This window comes from Periplaneta americana, chromosome 13 (assembly GCF_040183065.1).
Source record: "Periplaneta americana isolate PAMFEO1 chromosome 13, P.americana_PAMFEO1_priV1, whole genome shotgun sequence".
In the NCBI taxonomy this organism is placed as follows: Eukaryota; Metazoa; Arthropoda; class Insecta; order Blattodea; family Blattidae; genus Periplaneta; species Periplaneta americana.
The window spans coordinates 159482206-159508562 of record NC_091129.1 but is presented as its reverse complement, the minus strand read 5'-3'; the positions used below and the strand labels follow the sequence as shown (position 1 = coordinate 159508562).

Below are 26357 nucleotides of genomic sequence, written 5' to 3'. Positions count from 1 at the left end.
GTTCCACTAGCACAAAATCCAAATTTCAAATAATTTGTGCTGGTTAAATTATACTGCATAGTTAGTTCCACTAGCACAAAATCCAAATTCCAAATAATTTGTGCTGGTAAAATTAGACTGCGTAGTTAGTTCCACTAGCACAAAATCCAAATTTCAAATAATTTGTACTGTTAAAATTATACTGCATAGTTAGTTCCACTAGCACAAAATCCAAATTTCAAATAATTTGTACTGGTCAAATTATACTGCATAATTAGTTCCACTAGCACAAAATCCAAATTTCAAATAATTTGTGCTGGTTAAATTATACTGCATAGTTAGTTCCACTAGCACAAAATCCAAATTCCAAATAATTTGTGCTGGTAAAATTATACTGCATAGTTAGTTCCACCAGCACAAAATCCAAATTTCAAATAATTTGTGCTGGTAAAATTATACTGCATAGTTAGTTCCACCAGCACAAAATCCAAATTTCAAATAATTTGTACTCATAAAATTATACTGCATAGTTAGTTCCACCAGCACAAAATCAAAATTTCAAATAATTTGTGCTGGTAAAATTATACTGCATAGTTACTTCCACCAGCACAAAATCCAAATTCCAAATAATTTGTGCTGGTAAAATTATACTGCACGGTTGTTCCAATCGATTCCTTCCCATCACAACCTGACTACATATAACTTTACCTATAACTGTTACACACTACAAACAATTCAGTTTGCTACACGTCATATCTTTTCGTGTGGACATAGCCCAAGGCGCATATTTATATATATAAAACTAAATCATTTTTATTACATGGTACAATCATTCAAATTTCAACAGATCACGATAAAATTATCTACATTTCATACTTTAAAAATGAATTATTACTCTAAAATGACTTATTTATTTTTCGTACTACAAAAACAAGAGGCAAATACTATACATATTGCGAGTGTACATATGAGTATGTGGTTCAACATTTACGTACAAAAACACACAATATAGTTTCTTCATGACACAGCAACTTACAATTAATTTATGTTTATCACCATTTCAAAATATGGTCAAATTTACTTGCTGCCCACCTCTTGGTCTTCAGCTCGTCGGCACCAAAATGTAGATAGGTACATGTGATTAAAATATCTTGTTTATATCTACCATGACGTTGAATTACGCACTAAGGATCATCTAAAAGCCGAATAGTGTTACTCGTTAAAGCTTCGCATTACCATATAGCATCGTTATTTAACCAACAATAATTTGGGGAGGTACTTTAAACACACGTTCCGAAAACTGATGTGCCATCATAATTCTGCCCGACATCGCTACCTCTTCATTAGGCGTCATCACGTTTAGTAAAAGGGATAAAGTGTTTTTCAAACAACAAGTGTTAGGTGGTTAAAAAAATACTTGTAGCATATCACATCATCTTGACGGTTTGATTCGAAATAAGACAGAGGGCTTACATGGCTTAACACTCATACAAAACCTCTAAACATTTGTAGGACAAGAATCTGAATTTACGCAGAGCAAACACAAGTTTCCACAATGATATGGTTCAATAAATATTTCTGTCACGTGTGTCAAATCACTTAGCATCTCATTTTTTTATTTCATTTTAGCATTTTATCCAACCTTTATCCGTTAATTTTACTAAAGAAAAAAGTATTAAAATTTGTTTGAAAAAGTAGAAAGATTACCCAACTGAATTGTTGTTTAAACATTTCAAAGTTTTCAACATTAAACAAATGTATTATTTTATTTTATTAAAATATTTTCATAGAAATTTTAATAACTTTGAAAGGTATATATACATAAATATAGAACTAAAAATATGAATTCTCTGCGTTTGTCTGAACGAAAATGTAAAACCAACGCAGCTTTTTATCATAGCATGAGTCAAGGTCTCAGATTATTAAACAAATTTTATTCCAATAATATTTCAACCACGAATCCTCCCCAAATTAATGAAAAAAATGTATTGGATTTATAATTTGGGTTTAAATATATTAAACACTATTTAATCTGTATTCACTCTCAATTTTAATTTTATTTTTGTCTGTATTGGAATCCCCTCCTGAGCACGAGTCTTACTCATTCAGGAGTGGGCTAGTTTATCTTTCATTGTATTTATTATTTTGTATTCATTTCAAACTTACTAGCGATAAAAATAAATAAAATAAAATAAATTTATATTTTCCCAGAAATAAATTTCGAAAGAAAACAAGATGAAAGATACCTTGATGATTGTAAATATATAATAATAATAATAATAATAATAATAATAATAGTAATAATAATAATAATAATAATAATATCAATAACAATGTGATTGGTTAGTGCAGTTATGATATTGTGGCATGGTTTCCCATAGAATAAGTGTAAAGCTGGGATAACATTTCGTAAAAATACGGCAAGGGGGAACACTACCAACTATTGAACATGCTTTAAGCAAAATTTTCACAGCCACAATTTTTTGATCCCACCAAATTAATATGTGAAATTGTATCTGCAGGTAAACTTGCCAATAACATTACACAGCATTAATATAACGGTAAAATTCGAAAACAAAAAAATATCGTATGAAAATTGACAGAATAAACCAATAGGTCGCAGTGAATTCGTAACTACATTATAATAAACACATCTCTCGGATGTAAAATGATTGGATTGATATTCGGTACAACAAAATAACGAAATTAACAATTACATATCTTCTGGCCAGGAAAGCAACGGGATTAGATAATATGAATATGGAGTTAATAATATACAGTGGAATATTGTGTAAATTACGAATACTGCACTTAATTAATAGATGTTGGCAGAACTATGAGATTCAAACTACCTGGAAAACAGCAATTATAAAGAATATATTTAAAAGAGGAGACCGGGGGAATTGTGAAAACTATAGAGGGATTAGCTTAATGAATACTGGTTATAAGATATATATATATATATATATATATATATATATATATATATACGAAAATAATAAATAATAGAATGAGAAATATAACAGAAGTAGTAATAAAATCAAATCAGAGTGGATTTAGAAAGGGAAGGTCGTGTATAGACAATGTATTTACGCTGAAACAACTCATAGAGAAGAGAAGAGAAAACAACTTAGAAGCTCTTATAGAATTTATAGATTTGGATAAGGCCTTCGATCGAGTTAATAGACAAAAATTATGGGAAATATTACTAGTGAAAGGATACCCACTGTGCCTTGTTGAAACAATAAAGAAATTGTAAGAAAATACAAATATAATTATAGACACCGGATTCAGAAGAACAGATACGATCAAAACAAACACTGGGTACGACATTATCGCCCACATTATTATATATATATATATATACACACACCCAGTATTTGTTTTGATATTATATATATATATATATAGACGACATTTTAAATAAATGGAAAGCTTTAGTGAATCCAGGAATAAGAGTAGATAATAAAGTATATATAAATAATCTTTTGTTTGCAGATAATTTAATAATAATACAGAAAATGAAGATGACTTACAGAAATCTTTACATGAATTAAATAAAATATGTAAATTATATGATCTAAGGATATCGGTAAGAAAAACAAAGACAATGGCATTTAGAGGAAATTATCCAGTGAGGTCCAAAATTATTTTAGAAAATCAAAGTATAGAACAGGTGTTTAGTTTCAAATATTTGGGCTGTGATATTAGTTACAATACGGAAAGAGACATTGATTCTAAAATAAGTACATTTCAGACGGTATGTGGAACAATACAGAGAACGTCCAAAAATAAAATTAAAAAAGAAACAAAAGTGAAAATGTATAAAGTTATGGCGATTCCTACAATATTGTATGGATGTGAAACTTGGGCACAACGAAAAAACAGAAACATAGAATACAGGCGGCGGAAATGAGTTCCTCAGACAAGTTAAAGGGTGTACAAAACTTCATAGGATTATAAATGAGGATATAAGAGAAGAATTAAAAGTACAGCCTTCATTGGATGAAGTCACGAATTATAGACAAAAGTGGATTGAGCACATGAATGGAATGATTAAGGAGAGATATTCATTGCAAATCAAGCTTTCAGGTATAACTCCCTGTAAAGTTGATTTGAATAATTTCGAGGGAAAAATTATTCAAATCAACTTTACAGGGAGTTATACCTGAAAGCTTGATTTGCATAACACACGTCACTGTTCGTGAACAGAAAACCACAATTTAAGTCACACAGAGTTAGTGTGCACTCAATGTTGGTTGCTTGACGGTTGTCAGCCCACTTTGAGGTCTGTGGATATAGAGGGAAAAACTGGATCGGTGTCTGGTAGAGCTCAGTTGGGAGAGCGTTAGTACGTTTAACCAAAGGTCCCGGGTCGATACCCGGCCCCGGAACAATTTTTCCCTCGAAATTATTCAGAGATATTCATTGTTAGCAAGAAATTATCAAGCAAGAGGAAGGCGTGACGTCGGGAGATCTAGAAAACGTTGGGCTGATGAATTATGAAGTCGGAACGGGCAATTGCCTAATCCTCGGAGTGACGATGATGATGATGATGATGATGATGATATCTTCTGGCTTAGTTGCCTTACGAGTGTTGCCTTATTGGTGTCACTTATGAGGTTCTAACCAGTCTTCGAACTGTTGACTAACAAATATTATATTTAACAATTCTGTAATAAATGTTGTCTTTGGATACTAAATTAACTTATTTGACTTTGAAACACAATTGAGAGTGAGGTGGGATAAATTTCTAATTTAAAATAACATGAGTATGCGTGTTATGTCTTAAGAGATTAAATACACATTCAGAAACGCAATGTAGAAAATTGTGTCTGCGTAATGGTAACATTATTACATTTAAAAACGAAATTTAATAAATGCAACGTAGGTCCTCAGTCAGTCATAACTTCCCGTGAAACTGGAGTCTTGAAAATATCCTGCTCTTACAGACGCGTTCGTCTTCATACTTATGACAGAAAATTCAAGCTCTTCACGATAACTTTCATACAAGCGCATTTGTAATCTTAGGAGTTCCATTAATTGACACATTTAAATGCAAAATAATAACTAATTTAATGGTCAAATGTTTAAAAATCAGTGCGAATTATTTTGTTGCTGAAATATTAGTTTACAACCTCAACACCTAGCGGATAATAATTTTGAAAGGGATTACATGAAATCATCAAATAGTAAAAAAGTATTCAAGTTTTTTTCTCTCAAATCAGAGAGGCTATGTGAAGGCCATATTAACGGAATTAAGATAGCTTAATATTTATATTAATTCAGTAGGAAAAAATAATTCATAGTTAATAAAAAAATTATATGTAAAGTGTACAAAAGTTGAAGAATCATTCATTCATTGAAATCGAAATGAACTCAGTGGCTACCTAGTGCAATTGATATTAAGTCATTTTCATTTAAAAAACGTAATGACAGCTATAACGTAATAATTTACAAGCAATTTTGAAAGGGAAGTTTTATATTAAAAACAAATTAGATATGATATAAACTTCCATTATTTTGAAACGAAAAACATTTCCAGAGGCCCATAACTACAATCACTACAGGTAAGTATTTATTTTTGTTTCACGCAGTTATTTAAAATATGTTATTACGGCATATTATGTTTCAATGAGTAAAACTGATTTAACAATAGGGATGAAAGGTTTAGTTTCCATGTGATAAAACAACCATTTCGTATTTATCACTCTGTATCATATTAAAAATATACGACCGGAATTTTTTCAAAGATGCTGTGAAGATCCTTATATATAATACATTACATCTAGTACAAATATATTTCAATCCAGTAAGCATTTGTCGATCATTACATTTATCGACTTCGCTGGAAAGACAATTTGTTAAATTGTGGAAAAATATTGTAACATGATTTAATGTTGAAACATATTCTTAGGCCTAGGTACAACCATTTCCATGTTAGCGAATGTAAAGTAATGTTATGCCCCTAATACTGCCTGCAGAGCATATTATGAGACATGAGTAAAAGCTCAACCGAAAAGGAACTTACTCATTTTTGCCATAAGCGTAGTTTTCTATTTAAGTTGCCTCGGGTCGCCGTGTCTGCAGTCTTCATTTACTCTATTTCAAGATACCAGCGGAGCGAGAAAAGCCACGCAAACGTATCTCTGACATATCGTTCATTTCCAATGAGTCACGAGCTCTTTGCCGTAAATCACACACACTCAGACTTGAATTAAATATCTTGCAATATTTACGAGTGCAAATACATTTAAAATAAATAATTAAATCTAGATAATAAAATACAAATTTAAAAATACTCTCAATAACAATAGAAACATATGGACACAGATGCTATTATCTTCAAACCACCACCATGTATTGTACTTTGTTTAATATTATCCTTCTTTTTATCCCCTTTGTAAATATTTTAATGGAATTTAAAAGAAACTTATTTTTCACACACTCTTATTGTTATAATGCACTGATTTCTGAATGTGATATTATAAAAACAGTGCTTGATCCTATTACTATATAGAACACAATAGAGGAAACAACAATATTTTATATCACTTCAAACAGTTAAAATTCTTTATAGGTTTAGTATAAAAACATAATTATTCTGAGTTTGAGCCTGTCTCAATGTAATGTCTGAAACCATCTTGTAAAGGGTATGCAAATAGATTTAAAAGAGAAGTCAGTTGATACACTACATTTCTTATAGTAAAAATTATAGAAAAACAAACGAATATATTAGGTTGCTGCATAAGTTCTTAGCGTTTTTGTTTTGCGTGCTGGTACTCCGGTTGCTGTGGGTTTATTTATCGATTGTCATTTTTTATTTGAAGTTCAATTGTTATCCTTGAGTTTGGATAACTACCCATCCGGAAGAAGATCCCCAGGAAGACCATTAAGTAGATGGAGAGATACTCTGGATTAACAGGCTGGAAACCTAGAGAGAAGAGAAGAAGAAGAAGAAGAAGAAGAGTTTTCATTTTTGCAGATAGTGAGTGGCGCCGTGGACGCAAGAAAATGGAGTGTCAAGTGAAGAAAGTGGAACATTTCCGACACTTCTTTTCGAGATCAATAGAAGGCCGAAAGCAGCGGAGGTGGCCAAAAACATTTGCGCCATGTATGGGGACAATGTTATTGGAGAGAGCACGACAAGAAAATAGTTTTATCTTTTAGGAGGAGGCTCCTTTTGACACTACACGTTCAGGAAGACCTTCGGGGTTCGATGAAGACCGTTTAAACACATTAACCCACAATAATCCACATCAGTGTACCCGACAACTGGCAAATGTGATGAACTGTGATCATTCCACCATCGTGCGACATTTGTTGCCACCAACTGAGACGTCTTGCACACGAAATCCGAGAAAAACGACCAACGAGACTGCGTGAAGCGATGCTACTCCACGATCACGCCCGTCCGCACTCTGCTAACCTGACACAAAACACTATCCAGGAGCTGGGTTGGGAAGTCATTCCGCACCCACCTTATTCACCTGATCTTGCTCCCTCAGATTTTTATTTTTTCCGTTCTCTATCGAACAATCTTCGTTTCGGAATGCGCGCTGGTTCGAGTCCTCATGGGGGAAGAAATTTTCTCATGAAATTTCGGCCAGTGTATGGGACCGGTGCCCACCCAGCATCGTGATGCACTTGGGGAGCTACGATAGGTAGCGAAATCCGATTGCGAATGCCAGCTATAACGGCTGGGGGGATCATCGTGCTAACCACACGATACCTCCATTCTGGTTGGATTTTTTTTGTTGGGTTATTTTACGACGCTGTATCAACATCTAGGTTATTTAGCGTCTGAATGATATGAAGGTGGTAATGCCGGTGAAATGAGTCCGGGGTCCAACACCGAAAGTTGCCCAGAATTTGCTCGTATTGGGTTGAGGGAAAACCCCGGAAAAAACCTCAAGCAGGTAACTTGCCCCGACCGGGAATCGAACCCGGGCCACCTGGTTTCGCGGCCAGACGCGCTGACCGTTACTCCACAGGTGTGGACTTCTGGTTGGATGATCGTCCACCTCTGCTTAGGCATGTGGCCGTGAGTCCAACGGCCGGCTGGTCGGTCTAGGCCCTTCACGGGCTGTAGCGCCACGGATTATTATTATTATTATCGAACAATCTTCAAGGAACTTCCTTTCCGGATGAAAATGCGCTCCGGACATGGCTTGACAATTATTTAACTCAAAACCACGCGATTTCTAGAGAAGTGGAATGGAAAAACTACTCCAGCGTTGGCAGATCGTTGTAAATAATGAAGGAGAATATATTATATTGTTGATGATTAACTTCTCTCTTATGTGTATCTGATGTGTTTAATAAACTTATGAAAAAAAAAAGACGCTGTGAACTTATGCTCCAACCCAATAATTTAATTTATCAACATCGATTGATTGCAAAAACCTTTCAGTAAAGGTCAGCAACAAACTTTGCTCCACAATAGCAAAGCAATAGATCCCGAATTATTTTATGTAAACGATGTAGATGTGATAAACAATACGAACAATGACGACAGACACAAATTTTAATAAGGAATACAAAACAAAATATAGGTATACATTGTCATGAAATGGAAGTGTTAGAGACATGTGTCTGAATTGATATCACATTTTCATTCTCATTCACGTGTTATTAGCAAAGTTTAAATAGACGAGTCCAAACGCGGGATGATTTACTGGAGTCAGATTGGGACAACTTCCGACAAAAGTTGCAAACTGAGTTTCTGTGGGTTGTTGAACACACGGGTGCCCGTGTAAGTTTGATTGCCACGATCTCTCATCCAAGACGATTCCACAGTTATAATTCTAGAAAATAAAAAAAAGAACTTGGCAAAATTTATGAACAGGCAAATCTCAATAAACTGAAACAATATGTGGAATTAATAGGATTTACACGTGTTAGTTGGATAAAATGAGAGAAATAGAATGTAAATGGAAGAGACTTCGTGTTAGTCTTCAGAAATCAGTGTAGTATAAAAAAATAACATTACAGACACAAGAAGTAGAAATGTACATTGAACAGTTTTATTAGTTTAAATAGAATTATGTAACATATTGTCCTAGGACAATCAGGAACATATGATATTTTCACTCTGAGATAAAATAACAAGTTTCTGCAAAGTAAGGTAATGTACCCAAAAAATAAAAACAATTAATTGCTATTATTTCTTATAACTGATCAAAAAGAAATTTGTACAAGTCATCGACTGCAAACAGTTCATACTTCAAATCTAGGTAATTATTACTACCCACTTTCCACTAATGAAATGTTATAATCCGCAACTGAAGGGTTCAGAGCCATAGTGGGCCAAGCGCCATTTATTAAAAACAGAGAAAGCAAAGGTTAAAGTTAAGTGAATAGTTTAATGAAGATTGACATATCATTTAGTTTGAATGTGTATACCTTATATTACTTGCTATATGTTTCCATTGAATTATGATGATAACTTCATTTTAACTTTTGTTTTCTACGGTTTTCGTAAATGGCGCTTGGCCCACTATGGTTCTGAACCCTTCAATTTTGGTCATTGAAACAAATTCATCCCTGGTTTCTAATTTAGTGAGGTGTTAATTTCACTGTATAATGAATAAAAATATTTATAAACCAGAGAAGTATAATTTTTTTGGAAGTTTAACTTCTTAATTTATACGTACATTCTCTTGAAGCTTGGAGGCAGAAAATGTACCTTAACCACAAAACTGCTACAGATTTACAAAGTCTTCACAGACTCCGTGTATTAGTTGTTATAAATTAAACATTTTTTTTAAGTTTAAATTTCAGTGTAAGTTTTATAATAATCATCAGACACGAAGATTACATATGCCATTATTCTGCTAGTCAAATAAGAAAATAAAATCATAGGCTAATACATTTCATTATACGTCACTTCAACCATTATTATATTATTACTATTGTTGTGCTATTTACTTAAATAACTACGTTCTAACACACTTGTATGTGCCTAAAAATTCATATCTCCAAACTCCATTTCAATTTATATCAGTATCTTCAGAAATCAAATCCCTTTGTAATGTAAACTGGTCACAAATAACCGTATTGACCACTTAAATTTCAAAACTGGCACGGTACCACGCAATTTGTTACCAGGAGAAATATGCTAAGTAACCTCTTAGACTTCTACATTTCTCTGATTTTATTATCAAATCGAAAATCTACAGGTGACAACAGTTAACTCTAATTTTAATATGTACTAGGTAATTCAAACTCGGAATGACTGTGGCACAGGAGTGATGAGGTTTTCCACAAACTGTGACATATCACAATTATTTCATTAAAATTATTCGCATGCCGCATCTCTGGTTCTGTCAACTTCTGGATATGTCATACAAAAAGTGTCGCGATTCCAATATATAATATCACCATTCTTACTTTAATATTTAACTTGGACCCAAATTCAAGCACACATCTTCAGAGTGGTTAAGATTCCTCCGAACCTTACTTTAATATATTAATTGTCATTTCGTGTATGTAATAGAACTACTTGTGTTTTACGTTGTGGTTGTAAATTGCTGTAACAATACTGTACTTTGTACCAGTTCTCTGTTAGATTAAAAAATAAAGATATCAATTCTTCATTCTTAATTACACTCTTGTAACACATACGTAACTGAAGAACTATTAAATTATTTAAAATAAATAACACTTTCACTGTGGTAATATTTAAATTGTGGTGTTATTTCACCTGAATGACTACTTTCGATGTAGTTTTTGGCATCATCTGAATTCTAGTGAGTTCCGCGCTATGTAACAGACAATAAACATGCAGGGTGGCACACGAAATGTCATACCATTTAATTATCACATTAAAATTTTAATATTGTAATTTCGATGTTTATAACTGCGCTAGTGGATGCCGAAATTCATGCAAAATCCGATAGGTAGCATCACAATTCGGACGTAACCATAGCTACGAGCACAAACATCAATTTGTGAAATGGCGGACAACGGGTGAACAAAAGGTGAAAGTTGTTCTGTGTTGTGAATAAACAAAACGTTCGATTCTAGACGAGGGAACCTCCTTGCATTCTGCATTAAAAAGAAATGTTTGGGGCAAAAGTTTCTGTATGGGCCGCAATTTCGAGCCACGGAATCATACGTCCGGTTTTCTTCGATGAAACTGTCAACCAAGTTAGATACAAAATCATGTTGGAAAGCAGTTTTATCCCCCATCTCATGGCAAAAGGTCTCACTATGAAAACTCAGTGGTTCATGCAGGATGGAGCCCGTCCACACACTGCAAACTCCGTTCTGGATTACCTGCACGAGGTGTTTGATCTTCGTGTGATGTCACATCGACATGGGTGCGGCAAAATGTGGCCGCCTCACAGCCCGGACATTAATCCGTGCGATTTATTTTTATGGGGATTCTTAAAAGAGAAAGTGTAGCGAAGGAGGTCAGAAAATGAGGTGCAGCTCAGAGCCCTTCTAGTGGAGTTGTGCCGTGCGCTATCTGAAGACTTGTGTCGAAAAGTGGTGACGAATGTAAGGGTTCGTTTGCAAGAGGTTGTGAGGCAAAACGGCGGTTATATGGAACATGTTCTGCATTAGAGATAAAATTCCAAATCCTAATTATTAATTCTGTATAATTTTGTAAAGCTTTAATACAAATCAATACGTGTTATGTGTAAAATAAATGGTATGACATTTCGTGTGCCACCCTGTAAGTACAAAATATACAGAAAACTCATTACCACGCTAACATATATACACAACATCCCTAATCAACCTACACAACACAAACACACAGCATTTCGATCCTTGGTACAGAGATTAATCCAATACATCTATGAATCAACAAGACTATAATGAAAAAATACACACTATGAACTATATAGCACAGGATAATGAATACAACCCCAATATAATGGACAACTTAATGAAAAAGACTAAATACAACCACAAGAAACAAAGAAACACAACACAAACACAGAAAAACAATAAATGCAACACATAAACATACGGAAACAAAAACATATACAAAATTGCGTCGTCATTCAAAAAATTAAAATATAATATTGCATACAAACACAAAACACACTACAAAAACATCCCAATACACATAAAAGACACACAAACAAATCCAACTTAACAGATGTATACAAACTACATGCAAGAATTGTAATGACTTCTACATTGGCTAGACTGGAAGATCTTTTCGAACACGTTACAAAGAATATATCACAGCCATAACTAAACCACACAACAATTCAAGAAACTGACATGAAAATACTACACATTCAACCAAAAAAAAAAAAAAAACAGAAACTCGATACTCTAGAACACTACGAAAGTTATAGGCACACAAAACACACACTCACAACATATCCTCAACATTCAAATGCATAGAACACATACCCTTTCCGATACACTACCAATCATGAATACGCCCCAAACACCATAATAAGAAGCCTGAAGATAGCGCGGGAACTCACTAGAATCCAGAGGATGAAATAAACTTCATCGAAACTAGTCAATCAGGTAAAATGACATCACAATTTAAATATTAACACAGTGAAATTGTTTTTTTTTTTCAAATAACTTAATAGTTCTTCAGGGAAAGATCTTAAACTACGAAAAGAAATTATCGTCTTTATTTTGATTCCGATATTTTCTGGAGGAAATAAATTCTGTGTAGCGTTACGGGAAGATACGGAGAATAAAGTGTGAACAAAGAAATGTCAATTTTCAGCGATTTTATGGTATATAGAGCAACTGGGGTTACAGAACTGTCCAATCGCAAAGAGTTTACATGTGGAAATGTCTGTAATGTTGAACATTTGATGCACTGATTAAAATATTCAGGTATTAAAACCGATTTTCTCAATAAATCGATTTTGTGGCATTCCCTGTTTTCCCCTTACCCTTCTACTTACGACAATGCCGTCTGTACGAGAAACTCTTATTTTTTAAATTATTGTATTGAATGTACATGCAAATAATATTAAAGTCCAGAAAACTTAGTGACATGAAAATAATTTATATGAAAACAAAATGTTTATAGAAATGACTGTGTAATTTTATTACAATTATGTGGAATGAGTAGGCATGGTAATGGTATACCAATACAGAAACCGTCCTATAAATTCTTCGAGAAGTTAGAGTATACTTAAAATCACTGAAGAGAAGTGAATATACTAATCATATTGCAGAGAATAATTTAGAGGTTTATATTAATTATATACGTAGAATGTATGGATATCAACTATATACAAAGTTAATATAAAAACTTTTCAAACGTTAAAACTAATCTTGAGAAAAATATACTTCAAATTAGCGAAACTAAATATCGTTACTAAAAATATTTCTAGAGAATAATATCTAATTTTATTGTGATTCAGAAAAATTAAATATTGTTCTCTAGAAATAATTTTGGTAACTTCGCTTAGTTTCGATAATGTATGCGAACAGTAGGCCTACTTAAAGTTACCCCTACTGAAAGGGAAAGTAGAGTTACTAAGAATTGTTTATGGAAAAAAATATATCATTTATTATAAAGAGAATACACAGGAATAGTTACGATTTTCAAATATAGAGATGTCATACAATAAAAATAAATTGTACGAGAACAACATTAAATTATGAGGAGGACGTGATATTACTAAGACATTTTGTAAAGAATTATCTATAATTTAATTTTAATTACATAGAATGCACCTATATGGCAATAATACAGAAATATTTATAACTTGAAAATAAATTTAATTTAAATGTGCTTAAAGCAATGTTTTTCGTGGCGGTAAAGGTAAGAGCCACGATTCAGGTTCAATGCATAGTTATTTGCAGCCTTCTTCGAATAACCCTGTTTTGGATCACGAATTTATAACGTGTACCATATAGGACGTATACCAACAAACCGAAAAATAACAAAAATTATTATACCGGTACCTTAGTTATTTTGTTAGCAGTTGAATTTTCCTATTGGTCGGTAGTTACTAGTATTCTTTTCCCGCTAATCAGCTTTAATATCAAAAACTGACAACACATTACTTGACATGCCAAGTGAATTTTATGTGAGTTACAAATTAAATAATTCCTTGTTGAGAAAAGAGTGAATTTACCAGACTTTTATAATGTAGGAAATCAACCGCAATATTGTTACCGAACATAATCGTTGGTAAGGCATGATGAAGTTCATATCTAAGATCTGAGAACCAGATGATCGAATTGTTTGAAATCAAATAAAAAAAGGTCGGCATCTTAGTGGAATACTCTCGTCCAAAATGACAGTCTGCAACTGAGGTACGTGCGGTCAGGCGATGAGGAAGGTGAATTCATGGTCACCCTTCACTGTAATGTCATTGTTAAATGTTGCTTTGTGTGTGTGTGTTCGTAAGGGGTTTAGTAGTCATCTAACAGAGATATCGACTTCACAGTCACTGCCTCTTTTTTTAATCCTGGAACTTGACTTCTAACTTCACTGGCTGTCCTCTTACTCAAGATCCGAGTCACTCTGTATAATATACTATCTTGTCCTTGAAAATGACTTCGTGTGTCTAACACTCAGTAGTCTCCATGTATTGTAGACCTACACGAGTAGCTTCAACTTTTCCTTCAAAGTCCAATAAACGCATTTCGATATCTCTCACAGCCGACTGATCTTTCAGTCAAAATCGAGATATCAGGGGAATTGAAATAATATACCATCGTCTGAATTAACATTTATTTCTGATCTTAAAATTCATAAATAACAAAATGTCAAAATAAATTTTAGGTGACTTTCTAAGTCATTGAAACGCTCTAAAAAAATATACAAAATGGTTTGAATAATTTCAATAATGATACAAAATTAATTCCAACTGTTCATTTCTTGTCTTTCCAGAGAAACACACTTCATCGGAATAAAAAAAAAATATTGTTCTGCTTTCAGTTAACTGATGACAGAGATAGAAGAAGTTTCTTTTGTTATCATGATATGTGACGCTTGTTGAAAAAATGAAGTTTTAAACTAAAACCTCCTGAGTTGCGTTTATTCTTAGGTGCTCTGAAATCATATGCAAAATACAAGTATTAATAGCTGAAACTAGTTCAAAATTATACATACTTAACAAGAAGCTTAAACAAAACATAGCAAGGAATTATAACTTAGATGGCATACGGAACTGAAGACTCTGTTGTAAGTAATTACTATGACAGATATGTCATTATAACGATCAACTGTAACATAGAAAGCTGCAAAAAATACATAAAATAGATGCCAAATAATTTACTTGTTTGTAGTTACGTTCGCTTTGTCATTTTGTCAACTTCGGGAACTCATTTCAATGGACTTATTTTTCATTACTCATAATGAGGATCCTGTAACACTTCCTGGTGCTTTCTTACAAAACACAACACGCAGTTACATATTAGAAATTCGTGTACTCTCAATAAGGAACAATATAACGTTATCAACGCATTCCCCATTACCCTTCTGAAAATGAGAACTTCAAAGTTATTCCTCTACTCATATAATGTATACTGGCCCCCATAGAAAGGACTCGAAGTGTGTTCTCAGCGGGGAATTCAACAATGCAGTAGCTATAAGCTCAGTATGAGGAAATATAATTCTGGTGTCTTACTGAACCACAGATTATCCACCTGAAAACACAGTATTTCCTATTTAACCTTATATACTATCGCTAAAACATTTCACAGTTTAAACATCAAACCTCGCTGAAATATCACAAAATAAATTAGGATTAACATTCATGTTGACATGTGGTTTATATTTACGACTTGGTGGTATCTAACATGTAAACATGTCTCTTGTATTCGATTTATAGATGTATTATCACATTGAAGGAGTACAATGATTTTAAATATTTCGTAAATTCCTAAAAATTTGCGTCGGTATCTAGATAAATAAATTTAGTATATAGCATTAGTAGCACAATGTACTGATACAACGGCAGAGATACAGACAACAATAACTGTCTAACTGACTGAACATCAAACTTCTTAGGACTGTCTAGAATGAGGTACTTACTCATTTTAACGCAATTAAGCAAGAAATGTATAAACTTAACACATCAAATATGATAAAATATATCTTGAAAAATGAAACACATTTAAAATTCACGCCTACAATAAGGTCACTTCATTGTGATGCAACAATTTCAACACTTTTTGTGCGCTAGCGGAAGATTTTTCTTACACATAAGATTTGTGATAGCAGTTGAACTGCGTATCGGGTAGGTATATTGAAACAATGAATTCATATAACATCAACATTTTCGGTGTCATATGCAAGATTAACACAGCAGCAACTCATGTGACACTCGTCTAGCTGTACGGAGACTTCATTATGGTGGGGGTAGACAAGACCAGAACTTGGCACGAGCTTCTAGGGACATCTTCAAGCTGTCTGCATTAATGTATTCATAGACATGCCCAAGTGTCAAGGGCTTGCAGTACATAGGTCCAATCTGGAAGGGGAAACCTTGCGGCCTCATTGTCAGATCATTTTCCTTTCATATATCACAGTTTGTGAATGATCAGTTCTTGTAATTTCGTACAAGAACAGAGAGAACAAAGTCAATATCCGTGCCACGTCAACCGAGGGTACGAGGGTACAGTTCGATTCGCTTTTACATGCGTGAACCTGTATCATAGTTCTGCCAAAAATTCTTACACTTTTATATAAAAGATGTCGGTGTCGTCGATATTAAAATCTGCAATAACAAAAAATACAGAATTGCTCTCAAACCATCACTTGGCAGAAAGAGAATTCAAACTTCCCATTACAATGTATCGCTAAGTTAGAGGTGATATATTATATGTATATATTTAAGACACTAGTCTTCGACTAATGTGCAATTTATAGATGCATGCAACAATACAATTTAACTACAGGTTTCTTAGTGTTAGTCAGAACATTAAAATTGTTACGTGTGTATCACAAAGCAACAGTGCCTTGTCCAAACAGTATACTGAATGTATCAAACGCGAGTACAAAACAGCAACAACAAACAAAACCAAGCGGCCTTCTTGATCCAGGCCGATGGCTTCCAACCATCAGCGCCGTGATCCGTAGGTGGCTAAAGCAACGAACTACATAATTACTTTGTTGTGCCTTTAATCATCATAACAACTTTAAGTCTACTTATATTATTAGTGATTAATTTTATTATTTTATGATGATGCATTTCAAAAACGGACAACTAAACCCATATTTAGACACTTATTCCGAAAGCAAGTTGATATATAAAGACTATAGTTTATTCACAACAAAACTATGAAACAGACACATACCACGTTATGTATGAGAGTTTTACTTACTAAATCATAACACAGTACAGTACCAACTAATTTGAAAACGATTCCGCATCGTGTTTTAAAAGTCTGACGAAGATTATGAGGAGCCGAATACAGTCAAATGAGTTAACAGAAATATTGCTAAGTGGATGTAGAGGTACATCACGCAAACGAACATTAATGTTACCCTGTTGTTTTCAAAGTGTTATTCTCGCAACCAACCTGTCTCGAGACCGGGTCACTCTCCTCCCGCCTCCAACGAAGCTCGTGGGCCAAACAACCAAACGCTCGCCCAGAAAACTCCCCCGCAAGAAACCCGCGAGCCCAAGCACGCACAAAGCATTCTGCCACGGACAACTGCAAAACAACGGCTGGTCGTCATCGCCATTGCAAAACGACCGCTAAAAAGGGGACTTCCCCCCTTTTAGAGCCACCATTCCCCCCTGGTTATGGCGGGGGAAATACAAATTTCTGCTAATCCAATCCACTAGACAGTGGTGGCCTGAACTCTCTCCTAGACCCCCGTGTTGTTGAAGATGTAGGAGACGGAAGTGTCCTGGCCCGGAGGACGCCTGGTAGAAGAGTTGTTATTGTTGACGTAGTAGGACGACTTGCGCATGCTTGCAGAGGAGGACATGGCAACCGATTCGTAGTACCTGAGACGTCCGCAACAGCGCCTGCTCTTCAGGATGGCGATGAAGCCCTTTCTGTACTTCTTGTTGAAGAAAGCGTACAGGATGGGGTTGATGCAGGAGTTGGAGGCACCCAGCCACTGAGCTATGGGCGTGGCCACCAGCAGGATGTCGTCCTCCCAGATCTCCACGTCCCCGCCGAGCTTGATCCTGGCGAAGATCACGTACAGCGGCAGCCACGACAGGACGAAGAGGATCACGACGGCCACCAGCATCTTGACCACCTTGACCTTGGACTTCTGCTGCAGGCGCTCCATCTGCGCGTCCTTGGTGTCGGTGGGGATGGTGCGCTTCCAGACCTTGACCCAGATGAGGATGTAGCACAGCGAGATGAGCACCATGGGCAGGATGTAGCAGAACAGCAGGTTGGCGATGAGGAAGTACAACGCGCCGTCCAGGGCGTCGGGCCACACCTCCACGCACAGCAGCACGTCGGGGGCGTCGTTGAACACCATGACCAGGTCGAAGAACAGTGCCCACGGGATCGTGGTGGTGAGGGCGATCACCCAGATCACGAAGATCATGAAGCGGGCCCGCCGCTTGGTGATCTGGCACTTGAGCGGCCACCAAATCGCCAGGAACCTGCCCGACAAATCACCAAGCATCATTAACACAGATAGGCTACATTTATCTGTCACTGCTTCGCCTAATTCGTCTGAGGAAATCTTATATACAGGGTGTAACAACTTTAATGTTTAGAATTTCTGGAACATGTTCCCTGACACGTTCTACGTCGATTAAACCTAACATACCTAAATCCAAATTTCTATAGGTTTGGATTATTTGTACCCCAAAGTTAAATTTTTTAGTTTAATTTTATCGCTGAATACTGAAAGAAGTAACACCAATTTCCGAAAGTGACATGTCTATGTCATTATTTTTATTAGTACCATATTACATTTTAATATCAACTACTTGTGAGTATGAAAGAAGCAGTGCAAAGTTGAAAAAAATGTCCTTAAGATTCCAAACACTGTACTTCTTGAAATTTGCCAATAGGCACGTGAAAATACCTGTGCATTAGGAATCCTACGATTTGGGAACCGTGCTTGATATGCCAAAACAGCTGCTGTTGCATTGCCATCACACAGTCCATACACATGAACTATGTCGGCGTATTCTGATGTGTGTACACAAAAGGCGTGTTTTAAAGGTCAAAACTCAATAAAAAGACTAGTCACAATACGGTTTATTTTTCTCACAACTGTTATTTTAAACTGTTGTCTGTTTCGTTTCCTTAGCAACCTAAACAATTTTAATTTAATCTCTCTTAAAAGTAAAATTTCCTTCATTCACTGCTTTTCAAATGTTTCTTATGTATCTCTACTTAGAAATGCCATAAAATAGGCCTTGTATAAACGGTATAATGCTTGGAGCTGCAAGAAGTTCTATTTTTTCCAGCTCTGTTATCTCTGTAACCTCTCAATTTTGGATATAGGTTGTTAGGTTTAATCAACGTAGAACGTGTTAGGGAACATGTTCCAGAAATTCTAAACATTAAAGTTGTTACACCCTGTATATATATATATATATATGCCTACCACAAACAAATAACATGGAAAGATCTTCAACACAATGTAATACTTCTCGGAGAGTAGGCAATGTGAAATTTATAAGCGAATGTTGCTGCCAATTGAATACTCCTTCAAGATAAAGGGGACTCATTTGAAATTTCAAAGGGAGTTTGGGGGAGGTGGGGGGGGGTGAAACATAAAATATAATTAATTCTGGTTTTAAATTTGTCTCTCAATATCTGAATTGACTTCTTTTTTGTTTAAATTAAAGCGATAATTGAAATAAATAGGCCTAGTTCTTTACACCGCGGAACTTTGAAATTAAAGCCCTTTATATTAATATAAATTAGTATAAATTAGTGTCACAAGTAAAACATAACATAACTGGTGTCCAGTAGTAAACGGGCACGACACATCCATCCATCCATCCATCCATCCATCCATCCATCCATCCATCCATCCATCTATTCTATCCAATTAAAGTTCATAATTTATTTACGAGAAATTCCTAAATACACGATGTTTTGCAGCTATGTTGTTTCATCGTCATTCTGTTGTTTTCTAAATGGACGGAATTAAAATTCATCATTTATTTGTGAGCAATTCCTAAATACACGATGTTTTGCAACTATATTGTTTCATCGTCATTCTTTTGTTTTCTAAATGGACGAAATTAAAATTCATAATTTATTTGTGAGCAATTCCTAAATACACGATGTTTTGCAGCCAATTGTTTCATCGTCATTCTGTTGTTTTCTAAATGGACGAAATTAAAATTCATAATTTATTTGTGAGCAATTCCTAAATACACGATGTTTTGCAGCCATATTGTTTCATCGTCATTCTGTTGTTTTTTAAATGGACGAAATTAAAATTCATTATTTATTTGTGAGCAATTCCTAAATACACGATGTTTTGCAGCCATATTGTTTCATCGTCATTCTGTTGTTTTTTAAATGGACGAAATTAAAATTCATCATTTATTTGTGAGCAATTCCTAAATACACCATGTTTTGCAGCCATATTGTTTCATCGTCATTCTGTTGTTTTCTAAATGGACGAAATTAAAATTCATCATTTATTTGTGAGCAATTCCTAAATACACGATGTTTTGGAGCCATATTGTTTCATCGTCATTCTGTTGTTTTCTAAATGGACGAAATTAAAATTCATCATTTATTTGTGAGCAATTCCTAAATACACGACGTTTTGGAGCCATATTGTTTCATCGTCATTCTGTTGTTTTCTAAATGGACGAAATTAAAATTCATCATTTATTTGTGAGCAATTTCTAAATACACGATGTTTTGGAGCCATATTGTTTCATCGTCATTCTGTTGTTTTCTAAATGGACGAAATTAAAATTCATCATTTATTTGTGAGAAATTTCTAAATAGGCTTCACGATGTTTTGCAGCTATATTGTTTTATAGTCAATCTTATGTTTTCTAAATGAACAAAATTAAAGTTTATCATTTATTTTCGGAAAATTTTTAAACCAATGATATTTTGCAAGGCATCTTGTTTCATCGCCATTCTTTTGAAAGTTCGTAGGCTCATTTATTTCTTGGAAATTCTTAAATACACGATGTTTTGCTGCCATAATGTTTCATCGGCATTCTTTTGTTTTCTAAATGAGTGACGATCATCACAGTCAGTTTGAAGCCAAATCAACCCAGCGCAAATGGCTTCAACCTGGGCTGAGCGTTGTAAAGAAACCGTATATAGTCCGGGTCAGCTTACTTCATACCCTAAGGGTGAAACCTAACCATTATTCCCCTGTTACTACATATGCTAGTAGATTGTGGTGATTTTCTAGTTTGAAAGTTGAATTTTTTTTTTGCCAACTTCTTTCGAATACTACAACTGGCAGTGATTTTCTAACTGTTATATTGGCAGCAGTGACAGCAGTTGTCGGTAGTGCAAATTCTGAAAATTAAAATTGTTCTAGATTTCTGAGCCGATTACTGGAAGCTAGTGAAATTTGAACACACTAACAATTAATTAATATTAGTATTAATATTAATACATAATAGTTATTTTATGTGTTGCATTGAGTTGTGGTTCATTTCACATTTCAATGAATTTCTTTCGTGTTTAGATTTTTATTGCAATAATGTCAAAGAGAGGAAGTAGCATGGCAGTGACTCCTCCAAGAAAGAAAGCGTGTGCCATTCAGAGTAGGCTATGATTCAGGACTCTATAGTCCATATGTTTATTGGACTGAAGAAAAAAAGATAATGAAAAAAATTATGCGCACGGAGACAGCAATTATAACTAGAACAGCAAAATTATTATCAGTAAATATTCTCAAGCATAGGCCTACATTTCAAAGTGGCATTAGGTTTTCGGAGTTTATAGTAATAATTTCACGTGATACAAAAAATGAATTTTTAGGTTAGGTCTCCTATTTAGTCAAAGCAATGAATTTCATGTTGTCAGATAAAAAAATTGTAATATTAGATCATATTAATCTACTAGTTATTAATATAATGTGCGAGAGATCCAGGAGGAAAATATTACTCTTTCACAAATTATTGAACCATTTAGAAAACAACTTCCAACTCAAAGATGAGATGTGGTAAATAAGTAAATAAGCAAGACATCGTTCTTGCTGGTAGTATATTATTATTATTATTATTATTATTATTATTATTATACTCTCTTTGGTGATATCTGGTAATAGTTGGCAACACTAAAGAGACGGCCACATTAGCCTTTTAAGAACTGCTCTTACGAGATCCTCACATCTAGAGCGAAATAGCCATAGCGGAGCCATAGCTCTGGAGACAAATCGCCAGCTAATGGACTTACTCACAGCTATCGGTATAATTGCAACCACTCGGGCATATTCATGGCAATCTGAAACGCAATCACTTAAGTGTAATCCAGACGCGGAGTTTGTTGAAAAAGGTACAACAAAAGCAGCACAACTGATCTGCTGAAACGTCAATACGGGCGATCGTGTATTCTGCGTGTACCGCTACTATTTCTATCTCACAGGTAGGCTTTATCCGTTTGAAAGGAAAGATTAAAGTGGTGAGGATCGGCGATGTCAGTGTTTCGCCTACTTCCCATGCGAGCAGTGGCGGCTCTTGCCCTTACGCGATCAATAAACTTCGTACAGAATGGTAGGGTGAGTAAAGCATGTATTACATTTAATTCACAGGTCCAATGCAGGCCTATTGAAAGTCCGAAGCATGGCCTTCACAGAAAGGAGAATAAAGGATAACAACCCTCTCGCTGAATTTTGCAGCCTAAAAGAAATTTCCAAGATTGAACAGAGCATTACAAATACTGTACTGCAGTGGGTCCCAAACTTTCAAGTATCACGGAAGTCTTGAAGCTCATAGTTCATTTTCGAGACCCTCAGAGTGTTTTGTGCACAGAACCAATACGCCAATACGCGGTAAGTGTGAAATACCACATTCAGTATTCCCAACGTAACACACATAACAATTTCCCTCTTCTTACCGCTTAAGCGCGACATTCATTTTACTGCTTTAGGCTTTTAACATATTATTTTTAGAGACGTTTAACATAGTAATAATTATAAATTGGAAACTTACCACTACAATTTCACCTAAATTGCAATGTTAATTATTGTTTTTAAATATTTGCAAAAATTAAGTAAAGTCTACTACTCCACGAAACTTATTGCATTCCTGATACAAGTAACATTAAGGAAGCCGTGAAAAAATCAAGAAGATTCCAGATGCCGATGTTATTACTGCAATATGTTATATAAATAATATTGTTAAAATATTAAAATGAAAAATAAATCATTACATAACCTTACCGTTTGTTTTAAGTTCGCATTTATAGACTGGGGGAAAAAAAGACAGACGTATATCATGGCCTGCTGGAGTATAGTAAACACAGAAAACATTTTATAGCAACAATGTTGAAGAAAGATATTTTGGTTTTCCGAAGTTGCCGTCATTAAACAGAAACCAACATGGAGATTTCATTGCAACTAATTAGAAATTCGTCTTTCAGGTATGTAATAAACGATCTTTGCACAAAATAATGTACGATACACGAGCGGTATGTTTGTTTTCATGTTCTCGGAAATTAAAAAAGCTCAACTACGTTTCGCTTTTTCAATCTTTTCCTCGACCATGAAAACGTCAACATACCGCCCTTGTAACGTATATTACTATTGTGATTCACTCTCTTAACTATGTTCTATTAAGTTACACAACACAGAGCTGCACGCGTTGTATACTTCACCTGACATAATTAGGACCATAAAATCCAGACGTTTGAGATGGGCAGGACATGTAGCACGTATGGGCGAATCCAGAAATGCATATAGATTGTTAGTTGGGAGGCCGGAGGGCAAAAGACCTTTGGGGAGGCCGAGACGTAGATGGGAAGATAATATTAAAATGGATTTGAGGGAGATAGGATATGATGGTAGAGACTGGATTAATCTTGCTTAGGATAGGGACCAATGGCGGGCTTGTGTGAGGGCGGAAATGAACCTCCGGGTTCCTTGTAAGTAAGTAAGTAAGTAAGTAAGTAAGTAAGTAAGTAAGTAAGTAAGTAACCATGTTCTATTCATTAAACATTTGCATAACGTATTGATTTAAACATTGTTAGTAAATTGACAGCGATATTAAATTTCAGTTTCAGCTTTCGAATATATTCTGAAAATACATAAATACAAAGTTATTTATGTTATAACTTATCATGTCTTTGCTCTGAAATATGATATCAGTTTTTTAGACCTACCAGTGGTACGGTTGATGTTTTTTTTTTTTTTGGTGAAATCTGGCTCTATATTGAAGACCTCCCCGCAATAAGAATGTAACCAACAAACCTGTAATCCATGTTTCAGGAGAAAGGAAAATAATTTCAGAGTCATATTTCATTAGGCCTATATTTACTATCAGAACAATTTGACTAAACAAGGATACAAGCTTATTCAGCCATTGAAATAAATGGTTTCAAATCAATTTTTTCATCCACATTACATCTTTCAAGAATTTGATGTTACCACAGTCTAGTATATACAGTCACGAAGCTTGAGTTCATGAGAGTACTAGGAACAATAGACTGTGCAGGTACTATTTCGCATTGTCTCTGATGAGGCAATAGTAGCGATCCTAGTGGTTAGCAACTATCTATGGATGCATATTTACTACGTATTGAGCTTCGTGACTGTATATACTAGACTGTGATGTTACATCCTTTTTCAGGGGAGGTCTTCAATTGTAGATACTCCGTGGCTGCTGGCGGGTATGCAGTATTCCAGTGGCGGGGTTTCGTTCGTGCCAGAAATTACGCCAACAAGTAGGCAAGCCACAAATCCTGATATGTATAGTCCCGTCGCTCTAATTTCCGGCAGCCAATCGCGTTGCAGGTCGGCTACATTTAAACGTGTGCGTATTGTGATTCGCTGATTCATTTCTTAAGGCTCGATAAATACTTAATATAATCGCCCGCCATTTTGACTCTTTCGTTGGCGTTCGCAGAAAGCACACGAAGACGTTATTTGCCGCTCAATTATTTGCTGAATTACTGTGCGTTTGATTTATTATCATAGGAGCTACGACATGATAATGTTTAACGGTGTGGCAAATAGATTCCTCGTATGGTAGCTCGGCAACGAAATAACAAAAATGGCGAATGATACTACTTACCTAGACTTTATAGAGCCTTCACTTTCTAAGACGTAAGCAAAGAGGCGGAGTCACGCCTGAAATAACAGCGTCGGGACTATAGCATATCTCATTATTTCACTGGGATTTTTACCTTTCTTCTGAGTCCAAGACTAAATAATATGAACGATTACAACCGGAGGCAGATAAATCCGAGGAATTGGGACAAACGAATTTTAAAAAATGTCGTGATTTAATATCTGCCAAAATTATATTTCTAGAAAAAATATGCACGGATCAAATTTACTTTAGAGTTATGTAAAAGTGCCCGAAAAAAAAAAAAATTGGAGATAGAAATATGAAACCTTGAAGGGTTTGAATGGAATGGCTTTTGTGCTATCGCAGGAAAATGATTCAAGGCAGCTAAGTTTACATAATAATAATGATAATAATAATAATAATAATAATAATAATAATAACAAAAAGTATGGGCGAATCCAGAAATGTGTATAGATTGTTAGTTGAGAGACCGAAGGGAAAATGACCTTTGCGGAGGCCGAGACATAGATGGGAGGATAATATTAAAATGGATTTGAGGGAGGTGGGATATGATGGTAGAGTGGATTAATCTTGCACAGGATAGGGACCGATGGCGGGCTTATGTGAGGGCGGTAATGAACCTGCGGGTTCCTTAAAAGCCATTTGTATGTATGTATGTATGTATGTATGTATGTATGTATGTATGTATGTATTCACACTGCAAATGGGTATATACCCGGTGGCAGTGGTAACTCATTACACTCAATAATGACAATTAATAATAAACACAACTAATAAAAACAATAATTAATAACAAGTAAGTAATAATAACAACAATAGTGACAGTAATAAAAATAATAACTATTAAGACGACTATGATATTCTTTCAGTTTTCTGAATTTTAAAATACGTCATACTAGTGTTTAATCAGCATAAATGTTGTTTATGAAATAGAACAATCTTTATTAAATTTCAAAACTCATGATTAACTCGGAAACTTTAAGCAATGAAAACATTTCGAAAACAAATTTGAAATCAGCGCCATAATTTCTATGAGATTCCGTAGTTATAACAGACAAAATTTTATTTCTGTGCAAACGGAAGTCCGCCAGGCGAAAATACTTCTTTGTTTAACTCGCCGTAACACGGAAACTAGTAAAGATTTTGAATAGCAACCACTTTTGAAACAAACTTTCATTCTTTCTAAACATTCATCTAGCTCTGTCCCCCATTTAAAGTGTAAAATAAAAGAGTTTGCCGCTTACCAACTTT

The 26357-nt window shown here is 34.8% G+C and overlaps 1 protein-coding gene across 1 annotated transcript in view; it reads right to left on the bottom strand.

Annotated features, from left to right (window-relative positions):
* Positions 1 to 14236: 14236 nt before the first annotated feature.
* LOC138712573 (neuropeptide SIFamide receptor-like) overlaps positions 14237 to 26357 on the bottom strand; it is a 154065-nt gene continuing 141944 nt past the window's right edge. The window contains exon 2 of the mRNA XM_069844520.1: positions 14237 to 18509. Coding sequence (XP_069700621.1) covers positions 17750 to 18509 — 760 coding nt within the window. The 3' untranslated portion in view covers positions 14237 to 17749. The remainder of the gene's footprint in view (positions 18510 to 26357) is intronic.